Source organism: Leucopleurus acutus (assembly GCF_964270905.1).
Source record: "Leucopleurus acutus genome assembly, chromosome: 16".
Taxonomy (NCBI): Eukaryota; Metazoa; Chordata; class Mammalia; order Artiodactyla; family Delphinidae; genus Leucopleurus; species Leucopleurus acutus.
Window position 1 is genome coordinate 51,515,628 of NC_139158.1, and position 17,654 is coordinate 51,533,281.

At 45.1% G+C, this 17,654-nt stretch overlaps 1 protein-coding gene across 2 annotated transcripts; it reads right to left on the reverse strand.

Annotated features, from left to right (window-relative positions):
• Positions 1-4,774: 4,774 nt before the first annotated feature.
• On the reverse strand, positions 4,775-16,481 carry LAMP5 (lysosomal associated membrane protein family member 5; the record flags this gene model as incomplete). 2 transcript variants are annotated; one of them, XM_082857630.1, is made up of 6 exons in its annotated part: positions 4,775-4,953; positions 13,508-13,696; positions 14,982-15,087; positions 15,211-15,342; positions 15,713-15,885; positions 16,418-16,481. In XM_082857630.1, 6 exons carry the CDS (start codon positions 16,479-16,481, stop codon positions 4,775-4,777), a joined length of 843 nt encoding a protein of 280 aa, XP_082713756.1. The 2 variants fall into 2 exon arrangements, with proteins under 2 accessions (XP_082713756.1, XP_082713757.1); XM_082857631.1 differs by lacking the exon at positions 15,211-15,342.
• Positions 16,482-17,654: the final 1,173 nt, after the last annotated feature.

Consider the following 17,654-nt stretch of genomic DNA (forward strand, 5'->3'; position numbering starts at 1 on the left):
TTTCTGAATCAAAATATACTGTTTTAAAAGCAAAGGGATTCCTTATCCTGAAAGGTTTGCCCACATAGCAACTGCTTTGATAATTATGCCTCAACATCATTGGCAGCATTTTGAAAAAACTTTAAAGCTAGAAAGGACTTCAAGGTCACATATGGTCCACCTTAACTGAGCCTAACCAAGTCCGCAACAACTTGTTCAATGACAGCACATGAATCATGATACCTGAATACACCACACACACACACACACACACACACACACACACACACACACGGGGGGGCGGGAGAGAGAGAGAGAGAGAGAGAGAGAGAGAGAGAGAGAGAGTTCTGTTTCATGAGGGCAGGGATTCTTACCTATTTCATTCACTGATGTGTCCCCAGCAAGAGACCAGGGTCTATAAAACACAAGATCGGTGCTAACAAGTACTTATCTCATTTGTCACACAAGCCTTTGTGACCTTCCCCAGAAGACAACCTGACAGGTTCCGTCAGTTTAAATGACAACTGAAGTAGCCATCGGCCCTGGAGTTCTTAGCCTAATTTTGCACCCTGGACCCTCTTGGCTGTCTGACGCTTTGGAGTCCTCAGAAAAATGTTTTAAAATGCATAAAGTAAAATACATAGGCTTACAAAGGAAACCAATTAAAGCATAGTTATCAAAATATATATTTTAATGTTATGGTTATAATGCATTAAATAACAAGATCTGTGATGGGTCTAATAACTGCCGTAATTTCCAATAAGGAATATAAATGATTTTTGGAGGTATCTGCAACAAGTATAATGTGGTCATTTCTGCCGATGACTTATACCTAGGTCCTGCTTATACTACAGTGGTTTGGTGCCTATGTTCATAATTGAAGGAGATGCTACCTTTCATTTGAGGTTAGTAAAACTGAAGGTGTAGTTTTTTCTCATCCAAATTCATGGACTCCAACCGTCTCCCCGACACCCCCAAACTGACAACCTCCTGAGCAATTCACTGGGCTGGGGATGGAGAGAATCCTTGCATAGAAACATACTCTGAATTCAAAATAAACTGACACAGAAAACTGGATGCCAGATTGAAAAAAAAAAAAAAAACCTGCATTAGTCTTTTGGGGTCTTTCATGTACATGTATGGCAGGTAAAATTTGAACACACATTTTAATAAGGATGCTAGAAAAATACATTAGTAATACCTCTTATGGAGCATTTCCAGTGTGCCAGGTGCTGTGCTAGGGACTTAAATGTACTATCATGCATCCTCAAATAACTTTGCAAGGAGAGAACAGTGAACTCCATTTTCAGATGAGAAAATGAGCACAGAGAAGCCCAGTAATTTGGCTAATGTTGCAGGTAGGCTGATAGCAAAGGCTTTTTTAACCAGAAGTTGTCATACTACTAAATCAGAATTATCTGGAGAGAGCAAGTAGTCAGAATACCAATTCTAGGGTCTCACCATAGAGATTCTCAATCACTGGGTTGATGCCCTAGAACTGACATTTTTCAACGACCCCCCTGAGATGATTCTGATACAGGCTGCTTGCAAACTGCACTTTGAGACACACATTGAAAGTTGTGTCTGTCTGGTTCAGGTTGCTTGGGTGTTTGTTCCAGGGAGGTGTTTGTGCCCAGTGCTGGTTTGGACTACCCTCCCCTGTAAACAATCCCAGTGCACGCACTGCCTGCTACCTCCACCAGATGCTGCAGGTCATTCCTTCCATCTTCCTCCCACTTCTCCATTCTCATATCTCTGTTGTCTCCCCCATCCATGTGGCTTTGACAAGTCTTTGTTAATGGAAACATTAGAATTGGTGAGAAAAGAGTGCTTATAGTTTAGAGGGCTTTCTTGGGGTGGAGAACAGTCTTCCCTGTTCTCTGAGGCAGCTTCACTGGGAGCTATTTGCCGAAAATGGGGGAACCCTGCAAAGAACCACTCTCAGAATTGAAATCAAACTCCTCCTTCCCCGAAAGAAACATGCATATGGTTCATCCAGCCTGGCTTTTCCAGGTCAGCAGAGCAGCAACCAGACACAACATCCTTTTGTGCCCAGAGGCGTTTGTGTTTAAAACTCCAGTAAAAAAGAAAAATGACAGTTAAAGGGGTAATTGAGCATCTGTGGATTATCTGTTTGTTTTCTTTCCCGTCTCTGAGCTCAGGAAACAATGCAAATAGATGAGCCACCCTACAGCTTGTTCCTGCTGCAGGAGCCTCTGTGAAATGCAGGACAATGGCAATGAACATGAGTCATCCCTCTGGACACCTTGCTTTGTCCACCCATAGACCACTGGCCCTGCCCTCATCAGGAGGCCCCCTTTTATTCTGCTTAGTTGATGATGAAGATTAAAAAGGGCTAAGAAAAATAAGGCGAGGTTCATAGAAATTAGGCTGAACTTGAGACCTAATTTTAGGACTGCTAAATAAAGATGCCGTGATTAATAGTAACAATAACAGACATAGTAATAAGGCGTTTTATATGTACTGCCTATCACAGGTGGAAAAAAAATCACTCTTAATTTTGAGAATTAAGAAATTTGGATTCTAGAAAGATTTAATTAGCTTAGACACAGGGACGTAGCCATATGGCAACACTTTGTAAAGCGCTAGGGCACTTTGTTCTGTTTAGAATGACGTGTGTGTGTGTGTGTGTGTGTGTGTGTGTGTACACGCATGTATGCGTGTGTGTTTTCTTATCTGTTCTCCCCCTATAGACTCCCAGTTGTCGTTTACTACTGTACACCCAGCACTGAGCCTGCACTCAGTAGGTGCTCAAAAACTGTTTGTTGAATGAATGAATGACAATTCCAAAAATAGTAATGAGTCCTGTCTTGTGAAAGCAAAATTTTTAAAAAATACAAATTTACTTTTGTAAAAGTAGATTAAATTAAGTAAAGATGGAGTTTTCAGAAGTATGACTCAGAAAGCCTAAAAATGGTTTCTAAAGTGGATACACCTAAGTGTCTGTTTCTCCCCAGATCCTTGGATGGTTCCAGATAAGTAGGAAGTTTCCTAAAAATACATGAGATGCTAAAAGGGAAAGGGCTTGTCATGTTTGGGTCGTGGGGGTGAGATGATCACAGATGACGAAGGGTGGAGGACACGTGGGTGGGGTGGGGGTCGTTTGCCTCCGCTGGCACCAAAGGTGTCTCTTGGGCTTCCCTGGTGGCGCAGTGGTTGAGGGTCCGCCTGCCGATGCAGGGGACACGGGTTCGTGCCCCGGTCCGGGAAGATCCCACATGCCGCGGAGCGGCTGGGCCCGTGAGCCATGGCCGCTGAGCCTGCGCGTCCGGAGCCTGTGCTCCACAACGGGAGAGGCCACAGCAGTGAGAGGCCCGCGTACCGCTAAAAAAAAAAAAAAAAAAAGCGTCTCTTTTCTCTTGTGCAACAGGCAACTTTCATGAGGAATCAGGGCTTGTTCCTCACTGACCAGGCAGGCACTGAGAAGAAGTCATGCAGGGAAACACTGAGGTTGCCGGAGCAGCAAACAAATGGATAATAGGAGAGCAACTGGCTGATAGTTATCAAGATTTGCTGGTATAATGAACTTCTAAGGATGTGCTACTGCCAACAATTGAAGACTCGGGGAGATAACTCATGCGCTTGCTCTCATGTGGTGATGACCTTACAGGGGTAGGGGGATTCCCACCCTAACACCAAAGAAAAGGATTTCCCCTACCCCTGCTCAGATCTTCTGAAAAATGATTATGTAGAAAGTGAGTGAAAGCCAAACTATGTACATTTCTCTAGGGAATTTCAGTAAATTACATTTTATCACAAATAAAACCCAACCTAAGCTACTATGTTCAGTCCAGCTTTTTAATCCAAAGTGAAATGCCAGACTCAAGACCAAGAAGCACCAGAAGCTATATTAGACCAATCGCTCAAGAGGCGCCATTATTAAAGCTACTTATATTTGCCAAAATAAATCCACGTGTTTTCACCTGGAAAAGCCAACTCCCTCCCCCTCCCCCATTGTTTCCTTGCTCTTTCTTTGCTTTTCCTCTTGCAGAAATGAAATCCCATCTTCATCATTCCCCTCTCTCCTCTGGGTGCCCCAGAAACCATTATAGTCTGTTTTCTTGTTTCAAGAAAGCATTCAAATGTTAGACAGTAGTGTGTTTTAATTCATTTTGAAAAACAAACACACATGGATTGATTCTTCAGGTCCCCTTACTTGGACCTGACACACTATGAAGTCCAAACAACTCTGCATAGTTACATTAAACAGGTTCTTGTGCTGTGAATTCACTGGGTGCAGGTAGCAGTGAAACATTCCCAAGACAATCACTAGACATGCAGAACGCCAGCCAGAAGCATGGGTCACTTTCAGGGGTCTTGCTGCAGGGAGCATGAGGCTGTATTTTGTGTACGTTGACAACGGTATAGGGTAAGCCATCTGTGTTCAAGGGAGCAAAGCCTCCAATATTCCTCTTGAACCTTAAGGGGTGTCTTTCCAAACGAAGTGTGGTTTCAATCCCTAAACTTCAGAGTCAGATACCTTTCCGAGTTTTATGAGTTGCTGCTTGGAGAGTCAAGGCCAAGCCACGATGAGTGTAAAAGCTGGCTGACCCCTTCCTTCCACTCCCCAGCAACTGTCCTTCACCCCATGAATCCGAAAGAATCCCCCCATCCTGCGATTTAAGCATGGATGCAGGCCAAGCAAGCCTTGAATACCCACGTCTGTTTGATTGAAGCTATGTTGGTATATCCCATGTACAGGTGGAAAGTGCTTTTTTTTTTCTACCTGATCCAGCCAGCGGAGGGGGGCTGGGGTCTGTCTGCCTAATAGTTTCTAGCCCATGTGCTTATATTGGGATCGGTCCCTAGGGATCTGGACCTGGTTGGCAGTCATTTTGTGGTGGAGATGGTAAATCACCAGCGTTACCACAATGACGAGGCCCAAGATGAGCCCCAAAATCAGGGGCAAGGTTTCCTCCAACTGCTCCCGCTCATCCACTGGGCATTTATGCTCTGAAATGGGAAAGAAGAAGAAAAGCAATGAGCTCCTGCCAAAATATTCTGAATCATAAGAAAATAGTTTGCTTAAGAAAACTAAAAGGCAGATAGAGGTGAGAAGATTTCTCAAGGAAACTTCAGAGATATTTTCTTTTTCAGAAACAATACTTCCCAACCAAACTTAAGGCCCAATTCCTTAAAATTTCTGCATAGTGTAAAATAAAAATACATCAGTTAAATAGGGCAATATTCAGGTTATTGGATTCCAGGCCAATGTCAATAAAGCTTCCAAATGATTTATGCAAATTTTCAGAGTTTGGGCATTAGGCACAACCACCATCATTTTTATTGTTTATTTAATTTTTTAAAACTTTTACTCGTGTATAATGTACATAGAATCGCAGACAAAATACACCTTTTAGAAAATCTGAAATTACCAGGTGTTGTCAATGATACAGAGCAATTGGAGCTCTTGTCCACCATTGGTGGGAAATGGTACAATCACTTTGTAGTAAGGTAAGGATAAACATACACCTACCTTATAACCCAGCATTCCACTACTAGGAATTTACCCAAGAACAAGGAAAACATATGGACACAAAAAGACTTGAACATAAATGTTCATAGGAGCTTTATTCATAATAGCTTAAAACCAGAAACAACCAAAATGTCCATCAGAGTAGAATGGATAAATAAACTGTGGTATATTCATACAATAGACTATTAAACAACAATACAAAGGAATGAACTATGGCTCCACATAACAAAATGGATGCATCTCAGAAATATTATGTTGAGTGAAAACTGTCAGACACAGAAGAGTACATGTTGTATGACTCCATTTATATGAAGTTCAAGGGCAGGCAAAACTAAGTCTATGGTGATTGAAGTCAGAGAAGTAGGGAACAGCATGTCTTGCAGAACAAGACACAAGAGGACTTCAGGTGTGATGGAAATGTTCTGAATGTTGATTTAGGTGAGGGTTATGTGACTGCAAGTATAGGTGAAAACATACTGAGGTAACACTTCAGATTTGTGCATTTTGATATCTGTAAATTATACCACCATTTAAAAAAGAAAGTGTAGGGCTTCCCTGGTGGCGCAGTGGTTGACAGTCCGCCTGCCAATGCAGGGGACACGGGTTCATGCCCCGGTCCGGGAAGATCCCACATGCCGCGGAGCGGCTGGGCCCGTGGGCCAGGGCTGCTGGGCCTGCGGGTCCGGAGCCTGTGCTCTGCGACAGGAGAGGCCACAACAGTGAGAGGCCCGCGTACCGCAAAAAGAAAAAAAAAAAAAAGAAAGTGTAGAGTGATGGATTTACACCACACACATCAGAACTGGTATCAGAATTGTGGTGCCAAAAGTATTAGCTTTAAATGGATAATAAATTTGGTATAGTTATGGGGAAAATCATCTAATACACCATCCTTTAAAGAAGATAGAGGAGAAAAGCATGGTGTATTTTGGCAAAAAAATTATGGTCAAAATATTATTATAGTTTATTTCTTTATTTTTTTTAATTTTGTGGTACGTGGGCCTCTCACTGTTGTGGTCTCTCCCATTGTGGAGTTTATTTCTTTAAAAATTGTTTTGTTGCCTTAGGAGAAAGCCTGAATTAAATACATCACTGGAGAAGAAGATAAAGGGAGTATTAAACTATGGACAAGAAGTCAAAAGTAATTATGGGAAAATAAGGGGATGTCAAAAATTATCATGAAAAATACTGAATCCCCTTGCCCACCCATCCCCATTCATTAAGTGGTCAAAGAAAGGGGAATTCCTGAGTTCTCTTTCCCTTACCCACCATTCCAAAATCCACAAAGCTCTAGAAACCACAAGTACTTTGTATCATTCATGTGGCAGCAAAAGCTGGCTGCTCTGATTCTCATTTCTCCTCCTTAGCATGAAGATTCATGTGTTTCACTGCAGGAAACAGATTCATTAATCTGTTTGATTACAGGAGCTTCCCTGAGTCTTCTGGGTCTTATATAATATATGGACAATGCACTGTATTATCTTCCTAAAGTCCAAAATTATTCTGAATTCTGAAAAACATCTAGCCCCAAGGGTTTTAGGTGAGAGATTGTGAACCCATAAAAAAAAGCCACGCATTCCCCTCTCAGGCTTAAGCCACTGTCTTCAAACTCTGCCTTTGACGCCCCAGGAAAAACAGTATTTTACATTACAACCCAGAACATACGTATACATATATAACTAAAACCAAAGTGTTATAAAACAATGGTTTTCCTTACTTTGTGCCGCTAATAATTTATCCTCTGTACTATTCTCTTTCATTTAAAACAGTGCTGGTCATGACCCACTAAAGCAGAGGTTATAATCTTTTTAGTGTCAGTGTGATGAAACTATACCCCTTCTCAGAATACTTATGATTGCATAAAAATAAAACACATAAGATTACAAAGAAAACAAACTACACTGAAGTTCATATATTAAAATATTTTAAAATAATATGAGGGACAGTTATATATATATTTATTAGTACACAGGTATACTGGCTGTGATTGCAAAGTAGGGAGAAGCATAACTGTTACTTTGCAAGATCTGCACAAACATGTGGGAAGAACAAGACTATAATTTATATTGGTGACAAAGTCATAAGTATGATTAATACTACTGTGGGTTGTTACCTTTATAATTGAAGGAAATGTTAAACATTAATTAGAAATTAAAGAAAATAAAGATGTAGATGTTTCCTATTGAAATGTACAGACCCCTTGAATTCTATACACAAACACTATGCACTCCAGGATTATGATCCTGTGCAATGAACTGATTATACAGCCCACAGATTATAGAGCAAGGACAGTTTGCCTCGATCTCTGTCTGGGAGAAGAGCATCCCTTGAGCCCAGCTCAGAGTCTGGCTTTGGGTGCTCGGAGATCCCTGACTCCCTGTTCATCTCCACAGGTCTTGGGGTCCCTCACACCTCTGCCCTGGCTGGACTTACAGTTCTAGAGAACACAAAACAGAGGCCCAGGGTGGATGGCCCATGATTGGAAAAAGCAACAACCATCCCAGTCATTGCAAAGAACCAGATGAAGACAGATCAGACAACATTGTGTAACTGCCAGCTGCCAGTTCAAGTCCCCTCAACCATAAACCTGGTGTGCCCAATTCAATCCTGAATCATCTTAGGTTCTGTTTTCTAGACGTGCGTTTTATTTTGTTTTGTTTGATGACCACAGCATTTTAAAGTTGTATTTACTCCCTGAGGCAAACAAACTGTAAAATCTCTTAATGAAAAGCAGCTCCAGATGAACAGCATTGAGATGGGCCACGGACCAGGAGGCAAGCTGATTGCTTTCTCCAGCTCTGCTAGCGCCACAGACTTTTCTTGTTGGAGAAGGTGGGCAAGCCTTTTGCTGGCCGTGCTTCCCTCTGCTGTCTGATAGGGCAACTGGAGGGAGAGGTTTGCCCCTCTTTCCATATCTTCTCTGGACTGGCTCGGGACTCCTGTAACCTCAGCAAAATGTATTTTGTGTACTGAGAAGATGTTAAGATGAGTGGGCTTTGGAGATCTTTGGCTGGAGACAAGCAGATACTCTCACCAAGATGTAAGCACAACAGTAAATAAGAAAACAATTACTGATTGATGCCAGTGTGTGCCAGAAACATCCCTGTGCACAAGGAAGAGCTGTATAAACTCTTTCCCACTAGCCTGTAAGCTCCACCAGGGCAGGGAAAGTTCCTATATCCCAGTACTGGGTGTACAGGTGTACAGACACCAACAGGGTCCTATGACCTTGGTATACACCATTCCCACTCATTCCAATAGGCTTTGACTACAAGGCAGGTTAGACATCCTGGAGAGTCAACGCCCCCCTTCCCCACCCCAGCAGCCATCAGTGGCAGATGGGAGTTGGAGGGTAACTCAGGTGGGTACCATACTCTTTCCCAGAAGTTCCAGCAGTGTGAGCCCCAGTGCCCACAGTGGTAACCTGCTCACTTATGCACCTGTACTAGCTTCCTTGCCTTCCCACCTCACTTCCCCACTCCACTAGCAGTGCCTTCTAGAACCACCTAAATAAATTACTTGCCCTTACATACTTATAGAGGATGTGCTTCTTGGGGAACCCAACCTAAAACACTAGGCTCCAGAGCAGTAGCAAGAACACAGAACACTACGACTGGCTGGCTATGTGGCCCCGCGCTAGGCCTCTGTGTTCCAGCCCTCGACACAGTTCTCTGTGGTGTTAATAACAGGATTGTCTCCCTCTGGATGCTTCCCCAGGAGGCTCTGAGAAGGAGCACCTGCTCAGGTGGCATGTTTCTTCGCTGAGAGGTGCCACACAAACCACAGGTGCACACAGCACTCTGGATCAGCATCGGCACACCATGCCCTGGTTTGCAGCATGGCAGCCAGTCTTGGGGCGCTCAGTTGGGGGTGATGTACATTCATTTCCACTAAAGCACAGTCATTTGTCTATAGATCTGGGTAAAATACAGATCAGGTGGTATCTCCCAAACACACTGTTAGAAACAATGATAAGCTCATGAATTCAGAGCACCCGACAACCTTTCTGAAGATGGCCCCCCGCATTCACATGTCTGGTAGAGTTGCTCAGCTGCAGCAGCTGAGGCTTGGAGAGGCTAAGAGCACAGGATCTGATACCCAAAGACAGGTTCCTGTCCCAGCCCTGGCAGCCACAAGGAGCGCAGTCTTGGCCAGTAACTTTACCCCTAAGCCTCAGTTTCTCCACTGTAAACAGGGATCTCAGTACCTTCTTCACAGGTCTCTTTATTTGTTTGTTTCCCCCCTTGAGAATTAAGATGGGCCCAGTCTATATGTGGCGACTTAAATGCCCATTAAACCTGAGTGTTTAACAAAGGGGCACAGAGGCACCTTCGTGTTCTATTACGTTTCTTCTGTCTTTATGCGTGAGAGTAGTCTTTAATTCAAGCCATTAAAGTACTCAGGCTGATCTGTTCCCTCCCAGTGATGCATCCTCCATGCTAGCACAGTCAGAGTTCTCCTGGGGCCTCAAAGGGACTCACTACCAGGAATGAATTGTGGAAGGACAAGTTACCCAACACCAGCTGAGACACATGGGCTGCCTTGAACTGCAGGCTGAGAGTTGCCACACCAAGTGTACCTGTTATAGAAATAAGCTGGCCTCCGTGGATTGGCCCCTCGGTGGTTTATATTTTCACTGCAGGCTGAGACCCACATCCAATTATTTAAAAAAAAAAAAAGCCCAAACAGACACATTTAGCCATTTAGGGCCTGTCTGCTTTGCATACAAATCTCACCCAACAGCTGTTACCCACTGATAGGATAGATAAGGCCCTAAGCTTCTGCTGCCCCCCGAGCTCTCTGACCCAAAGACTCCTCCCCGTGCTGCTAAGTGACATCACCTAGATCCATAGCCCCCTCCTGACACCCCTCTCCCTGCCAGGACATCCCTTATCCTCCTTTCCTTTGGGATAGTGGTCCCCAGGGTGCTGTAAGCCTTCTTCTGGACGGTCCCATGCTGTGAGGGGCTTTCCTTACACAACCTGCCCAAGTGCCACCCAATGAAGCTTGTGTGTTTCTGCCTCTCATGGTCATATCATATTCCTTGATCAGCTCAAAATCCCTCAAATCCCCCTACTAACAGTTTGCCATGGCCAGCAGTATCAGCAAGGAGCTTGCTAGGAATGGAGTCTCTTGGGCCCCGCCCCCAGAACTACGGAACCAGACTTGACTTGGCATGTTAACAAGATCACCAGAGCTGTGCTCAGTGATCTGGAGCCTCTGAGCTACTTTCATTGGGGATCAGCATAGTAGCCAAGCTCAACGGTCTAAAGGGATTTGTGTGATAAAGATGTCATCCCCATCTGGGCTGCTCTCAGCCTCTATGAGTGTCCACTAACTCATTTCACTGACCCTTCCTTGCTTTTCTCAGAATCTATGAAGGAGGCAGGTGGGAGACTGCAGACTGCCAGGCATGACCCCCTTACACAGGGAATAGGCTCTTCATTGGAAGCCCTTATGCTGCATGTCCTGCTTGCACACGACAGAACGCATGCACACAGTCCTGCAGTGGGCGTCAGACATATGACCAGGTGCCCTCCCCACCGCCACGCAGGCAGGCTTCACTCACCCACACAGGCATTAGCAACACATCAGAGCCTCCTTCTATTCTGGGGAGTGGGGTCCAAGTGCCAGGTTCCGAAAAGGCACTCCAAAAGGAATAGTTCAGATTCCACCAAATCAAATAAAATGATCTCTTACGAAACACACTGGGGACAGGTGCTGAGAGGCACAGACAGGAGGAACCAGGAACAAAAGGAGCCCTGCCACACAAAGGCACATTGATTCAGTGAGAGATCCTGAATAAGGCTTGCCTCCTCCCAGGAGTGTCAAGGCTTGAGCCCCAGGGCACCATACAGGAGGCAACACCCTAATTATTCCCCAGAAAAGCCTGGGTGAGACAAGTGCAATTTGCTTGTGCTTAATATATCTGCATTTAGGAAGTTATACATGCTTACAAACTGTCTAAATCTATCTATTTAAGCCTGGAAGTGGATAAGAACTGCTTTTTATGCAAAAACGTCATTAAATCTATGCCAAGAATATCACTGATTTTTAGGAAAACAGCTCTGGTCCTTATTCAGTACTCATTTACTCTTATTTTGTACACAATTCTGACATCTATGAGATCTGATTTCTCCATTCATAAATGACTATAAGCAGCAACTTAGAAATAACCCAGAGAGGGTTAGGGTGAGATTGTGATAAGGAACTAGTAAAAGCAGCAATTATAGCACCAGTAGTACCAAGAAATGAAGAAGTGTCTAAAAACCATTGACCAGAGAAACACAAAGAGTAACTAGAGACTACTGAAAGTACCTATACAAACTCAGAAGTATGTGATCCAATATTTTCAAAATGAATTCTGGGCCATCCATAATCATAAGTCCACTTACTTTTAATTACATTTAATATTTTCAGTTTAAGAAAGACACTTACATTTTATAAATACTTTCATAATCCACAGTATTTTTTAGTATTAAGATCTTGGCGTTTAGTTTAGTTTCAATTTTGTAGAAAACACATTAAGATGGAATAGCCCATACAGGTAAGAGCCATAACAGGTAGGCATGGCACTGCTGTACTAAATGTATTAAATTCTGATTTGCCTGGCTTTGAAGCATTTGCAAGTCTCTATTAATTGAGCCCACAGCTTCAGAATATCAATTCAGCCAAAGTTAACAGGGCATCTGCAATGTGCCAAGCACTGTACTTGTTGCTAAAAATATAAAGATGAATAAGAAGGAGGCCTTTCTCTTTAGGACAGTTTAACTTAGGAATTCCTTAATGCCTTCTGAATAAATCATGGGGGGAGGGATTCTATTCCGTATACTTTGAATGGGCGGGGCATTTAATGAAAGCTGGACTCCTTGGGACTGATTTAATGATTTGTGTGTGACCCAGGTGGGCATTCCCTAATATCCTACACATTCGAATGGTTGTATTCACCTGGGGACTGCCAGCCCAAAGGTAGGCATCAATAAAGCAGTCAGAATCTCTCCCCATTTCTTAACCACAAGGAATAAATGAGAATATCAAACTGCCTTTAACAACCTCCTCCAGACAACAGAGAGAGAGAGAAAAAAAATGAATGGGAGAATTCACTTACTCCACTTGCCCAGAGTAAATTGTTGCTAGATTTGGACAAATTACAGAATGTGAGCTTCTCTCCTGCCCTTCTTCTGGGATGCAGAGAACCAGGAAGATATGGACGCCCTGAACCTGCTCCAGCTGGATCCTGCCTGACCCCCTTCCAGGGCTTGCATAGACTGCGAAGAAGCCTTCTTGCATGCCCCAGAGGGAGCAGATCAGGGGCCTTGCCTCCTTGGAACCTCATGGGTGTCCCTCCACACAAAGGTGAGAGCTGTACAGAGGCAGGTCTCCATGAGTCTCTCTCTGTAACCTGTACACACACACACACACACACACACACACACACACACACACACCTATTGTATTCTGGTCACACAAAAACTTAGACTGACAGTGGTAGAATCTAGGGCTGGAAGTGTCTAGAGACCATGGTGAAACTGAGGCCCACATAAGCAAAGGCCCTTCTCCAATCCATGGCTCTCTCAATAGCTGCTTGGGATTTTTAGCTGCCTTTTCCTTGGGAAACTTGCATCAAAATTATATATTTTTTTCAGCTGACTTTCTTATCTTTCTCCCTATCCACTTTCCTTTTTTGGCAAAGGAGGGGAGGAAAGGAAAGATGAAAAAATAAGGGAAAAAAGGAAGGGAGGGAGGAAGGAAGAAAACAGAGAAAAAGAAGGGAGAGAAAGAGAGAGGAAAAGAAGGAAGTGAAGGAGGAAGAGAGAGAGGGAAGATGAAAGAGAAAGTCATTGTAGTTGATACAATTCAGGTTGTTGCCTTTAGTCTTTGAAAAATATTATAGAGGGAGGCAGTGCCATGATATCCTAGAGAAAGTCCACGTGGTAACAGCCTGGTACCCTGGCAGGTTGCCTTCCACATCCATCTTGAGGTCAGCCTTTGCTTCCTTCCTCTCCCTCTCCTTCTGCCTCCCCACCGACCTACCTTCACTGAAGACAAAATCAGAGATGATGTCAAAGGGCTGGATGTGGACCGCAGACAGGATCATGGTGACTGTCTTCTGCGGATCACTGGAGGCTAGTGAAATGGTCTGCTGAGCTTGACATTCATAGGACTTTCCAGCTGGGGTGACCAAGGCAGATAGATGATGCGAGTTGGCTGTGTGCTTCCCGGCTGCAGGGAAGGCCCAGAGCAATGGTTAGGCCCCTATAGGGCTGGCAGAACTCTCATTATGGTGATCCAGATAGTTGACCTTTGCCTCTTAGCCCAGACCCCCCCTCTGATCCTCTGCTGACATGCCCTGTTGCCTTGCCCGGCTGGGGCTATGCAAATGTGAATGCACCCATTCTTTCATGAGCATGGATTTCTTAAATATTAATTTGGAATTTCCTTTTGGAAGAATAAAGTGATACCTAAAACCCCAACCCTTTTTACTATATAAGACCTCACAACAGAGATTCCAAAGATCCACAATGAACAGTGACTTGGTATCCTACACCTCGCACTGGCCTGCAGAAAATAAAATATCTTCCTCAGCAAAGCATGGCTGCTGCTAGTACTCTGAGCAGATGCCCTTGTACGCATACATATTCTTTGGAAGCCTGCCTCACCCCTTTTCCTCCTTTTCTGGATTAAGGTTTTTTTTTTTTTTTTTTTCCTTTTTTTGGTCTAATTTAACTGTGTGAAACGTTTGAATATGAATTTTGATGAAGAGACAAAATTGCCCTTTTTACTGCGATGATAAGGGGTGAAACGGAAAAGATGACATATGTATTCTTATACATGTTCAGTAAAAATCTTTTCCCAACTCAGGTGCCCAGGTGATGAAAGGCTTCATTATGAGTAGATCAGATAATTTACAAAATAAAAAAATACATAAATTTAAATGTGGTCTTTGATGGTGCCTGCAGATCCCAGCATTGTTATTTGGAGCCTAGATATCCCTTGCCACAATATTTTTGGAGGATCTGGGTAGTTGTTGTAGTGATGGGCATGAAAAGCTAATAAATAAGGACATTGTTCAGAATTCACTCTGGTGTGGCCGCAGTGGATGACTGAAGATTGCGGTGAGGCCTGAGCAATGCGCCAAAAGATCTGAAGGCCATCAGATTCTGACCCAGAATGAAAGTCATACTTCTTTAAAGGACAAATCATAAGAAAGCCATCCTGAAGCAGCCACAGGAAGACAGTCCCTCAAGAGACATCTCATCCAGGATCAGGTGATGGGTGACAGGCTGGGCCTCAGGCCCTGGGTTTCTTGCGCATCTACAGGGGCTGAAGGCCAGAGGACCCACCGGCGCTCCCGCTTGCTTCCTCCACCTTGGAGAGCAAGTCCAGGGCTACCTTGGCCTGGGAGCGCAAGGCCCTGACCCTGAGGAATTCGGCCTGCAAGCCTGAGATCCCTGCAGTGTCTGCGCTTGCCCGGGCTCCTTTCCCAGCCCTGCTGGTCTCTACTCACCACTGACCGCGTCTTTAAAATGGGTCTTCTCCGAGGAGTCATAGACAAACTGGACCTTGCTCAGCCTCCACGTCGCCTCGGGTCCCTTGGATGTGTTGTGACTTTCCTGCCGAGCGGGGCAGGCGCGCGTTAACAGCCCGAGCAGATCTGGGTGGGGAAACGGAGGGGCGGCCCCTACCCACACCCACCCGGAGTCTGCAACCCCTCTGAGCGCCCCACTAGCACTTACCTTTACAAACAGCATTTTGAGCGCGTATGCGCGATCCACCCAGAACACCTGCAGCTCCGACTCGTTGTGGCCACAGTGGCCCTTCACCTCAGCTCCCCGGGTCAGTGAGATATCAGCCTGTTCCGTGATTAGCTGGGAACACAGACGCCCCGCACCCCCTCAGCGCGCGAGCCCCAGTGGGGGCTGTAAAGGGCAGCGCGTCCGAACTCCGGGTCGCACGCCTGGGCACTCCTTTGCGCGCGCGCTCCCAGGTCCAGGAACATGCGGTTAGATGCTTTGCGTGCAGACCCGGCCGTTAAGGAAGCAGAGAGAGGGATTTACTTTCAAAGCAGGCGGGGCGAGCAGAAGGCATTACAAGCCGGAACCCCCATGCAGCATTTGGGAGCAGCCTGCAGGGTGTAGGGGGGAAGGCGGGTGACCCAGGTCTTCACAGGGTCTTGAGGGAAGGTGCCCTTCGTCCCTGGAGCCCTAGGAGCAAGCTGCGAGGGAAAAAGTGCCTTACATCTACATAATTGCTGGCCCACACATCATAAGGGACAATAAATTTGGCTGCAAACTCTGCCATGAGACACGTCGTCCCATTTTCCCGCACCACAAATATATCTTTTTCAGGGTTAGTGGAGAGGCCTGAGAGATTCTCCACTTCTTGTTCTGCCATGATTCGAGCCATTGTATCTGCAGAAAACAAACAAAAAATCCTATCGGTTAGGGGCTCAGCGAGCCCACGCGTCTCGGGCACAGGGGTGGAGAGACAAGGAGGTCTGCGGGCTTTGGGCTGCCCAAGTTCCTTGCCGGCTGCAGGGCGCTCTGAGAGCCGTTTCGCTGACCTAGCGCCAACAAATTCGACTTCGTTGCTGTTAATTTATAATAAAAATAAAATTAAAAAACATTTAAAGCCTTATTAATTTGTAATCCGACTGGCCTTTTTCTTCATCTTAGGCTTTTAAACCAAAGCTTTCTCGCCAGTGTTCTGAGCCCACGAAGCAGGCCTGTGCAGCATCGTGTCTGGGATTGGCGTACAAGTGTGTGGCTCTCTGGGGAATTCCCTGCCACTGATGGGAAGGTCCTCCCCTCCTCCCCCCAAAAAAGAACAAACCCGCCAAACATTAGGGCCACGTTTTGACCTTAAGCTAATGGCTTTACTGTGCCAGTTCTATTCTCTGCAAAGAGTGCACCCTGCTCTGGCGGTTGCCGAAACGCTACTCACGGAAGAGCATCAGAAGAACTCGAAGTCTATTCATGCCGAGAACGGCTCTTCCTCGGAGATCCATCCTCGCGGAGCAGCGAATAAGGCCAGTGGTGCTGCTGCAGAGGCCGCCCGAGAGGGAATCCCTCAAAGTCGCCGCTGGAGTGAGCCTGAGTGAGCGAGGGGCGGGGGCACCGAGAGGGAGGAGGGAGGGAGCACGCGTTCCGTACGCACTGGCGGACTTGGTGTGGATGGAGTACCGCACCGACCCGGGCAGGGTGATCGCTAATGTGCTCACTGCAGAGGAAAGGACCGCGTGGCGAGGGAGCTGTCCACGGCTGCGAGTGCTGAAAGGATTCGGTTGTATTGCTGGAGTGATTGTGGCTGGGCTTGTGCAGAGCTCCAATGAAATTTGGGAAGGCTAAAATTCTCCCTGAGTCTGTTTCCTGCGCTGCAATTGCATCCGCAAAGATGATTCTATCCTGAGAAACTTAATAGCACCCTCCGACTTATTCAATATCCCTACCAGTACAGTGATTAGGTGGTGAAGACATCACACCACTGGAGTCCTGGCTTCTGAAAATGCTTCTAGCTCCTGAAGGAAGACGGTGGAGCACAAATTGTTGCTGCTTTGGGGGAGGAGGCGTAGGCAGGAATAGGGAAGGAAAATGCTATGGCAACAGCTTCCTGCATTTGGAGACATCGCCTTCTCTCCCCTGCTCTCACAAGCTCAGGGTTTAAAGTTAAACTGATGCCTCATCAAGTGAGGCCGTTAGTCAATGCAGTATGTCTATTTGGGCTTGTTTTTTGTGAGTTCTGTTCTCTGATTGCACGAGGACTTTGAACTCTGGGGTCACCTACCCTCGCTCATTATATTGTGACTACTCTGCTAAGAGGAATGTAAGTGAACCCAAAGTTTGTGAGGGTTATGTAGCATCTTTTAGGACAGTCCTAGTTATACACACACACACACACACGCATGCACACATATAATACTCTACAGCATCTAGTGGGACAGAAAAAACAAATACTACGGGGCTAATTCCTATATTTACACTTTTTAGTAGCTTGCTTGATTTTTAAATATTTTGCTCCATAAATCAGAATACAGCACTTTCAGCAATAGGCATACTGTCCTAATCAATTGTAGTGATGTCCAAATATTTTACTTCTTAGTGGTGATTTCATTATATGAAAAATCAACAATATAATGTCATAAAACAATGTCATAATAAGGGGCAAATTGCAAAGTATTTTC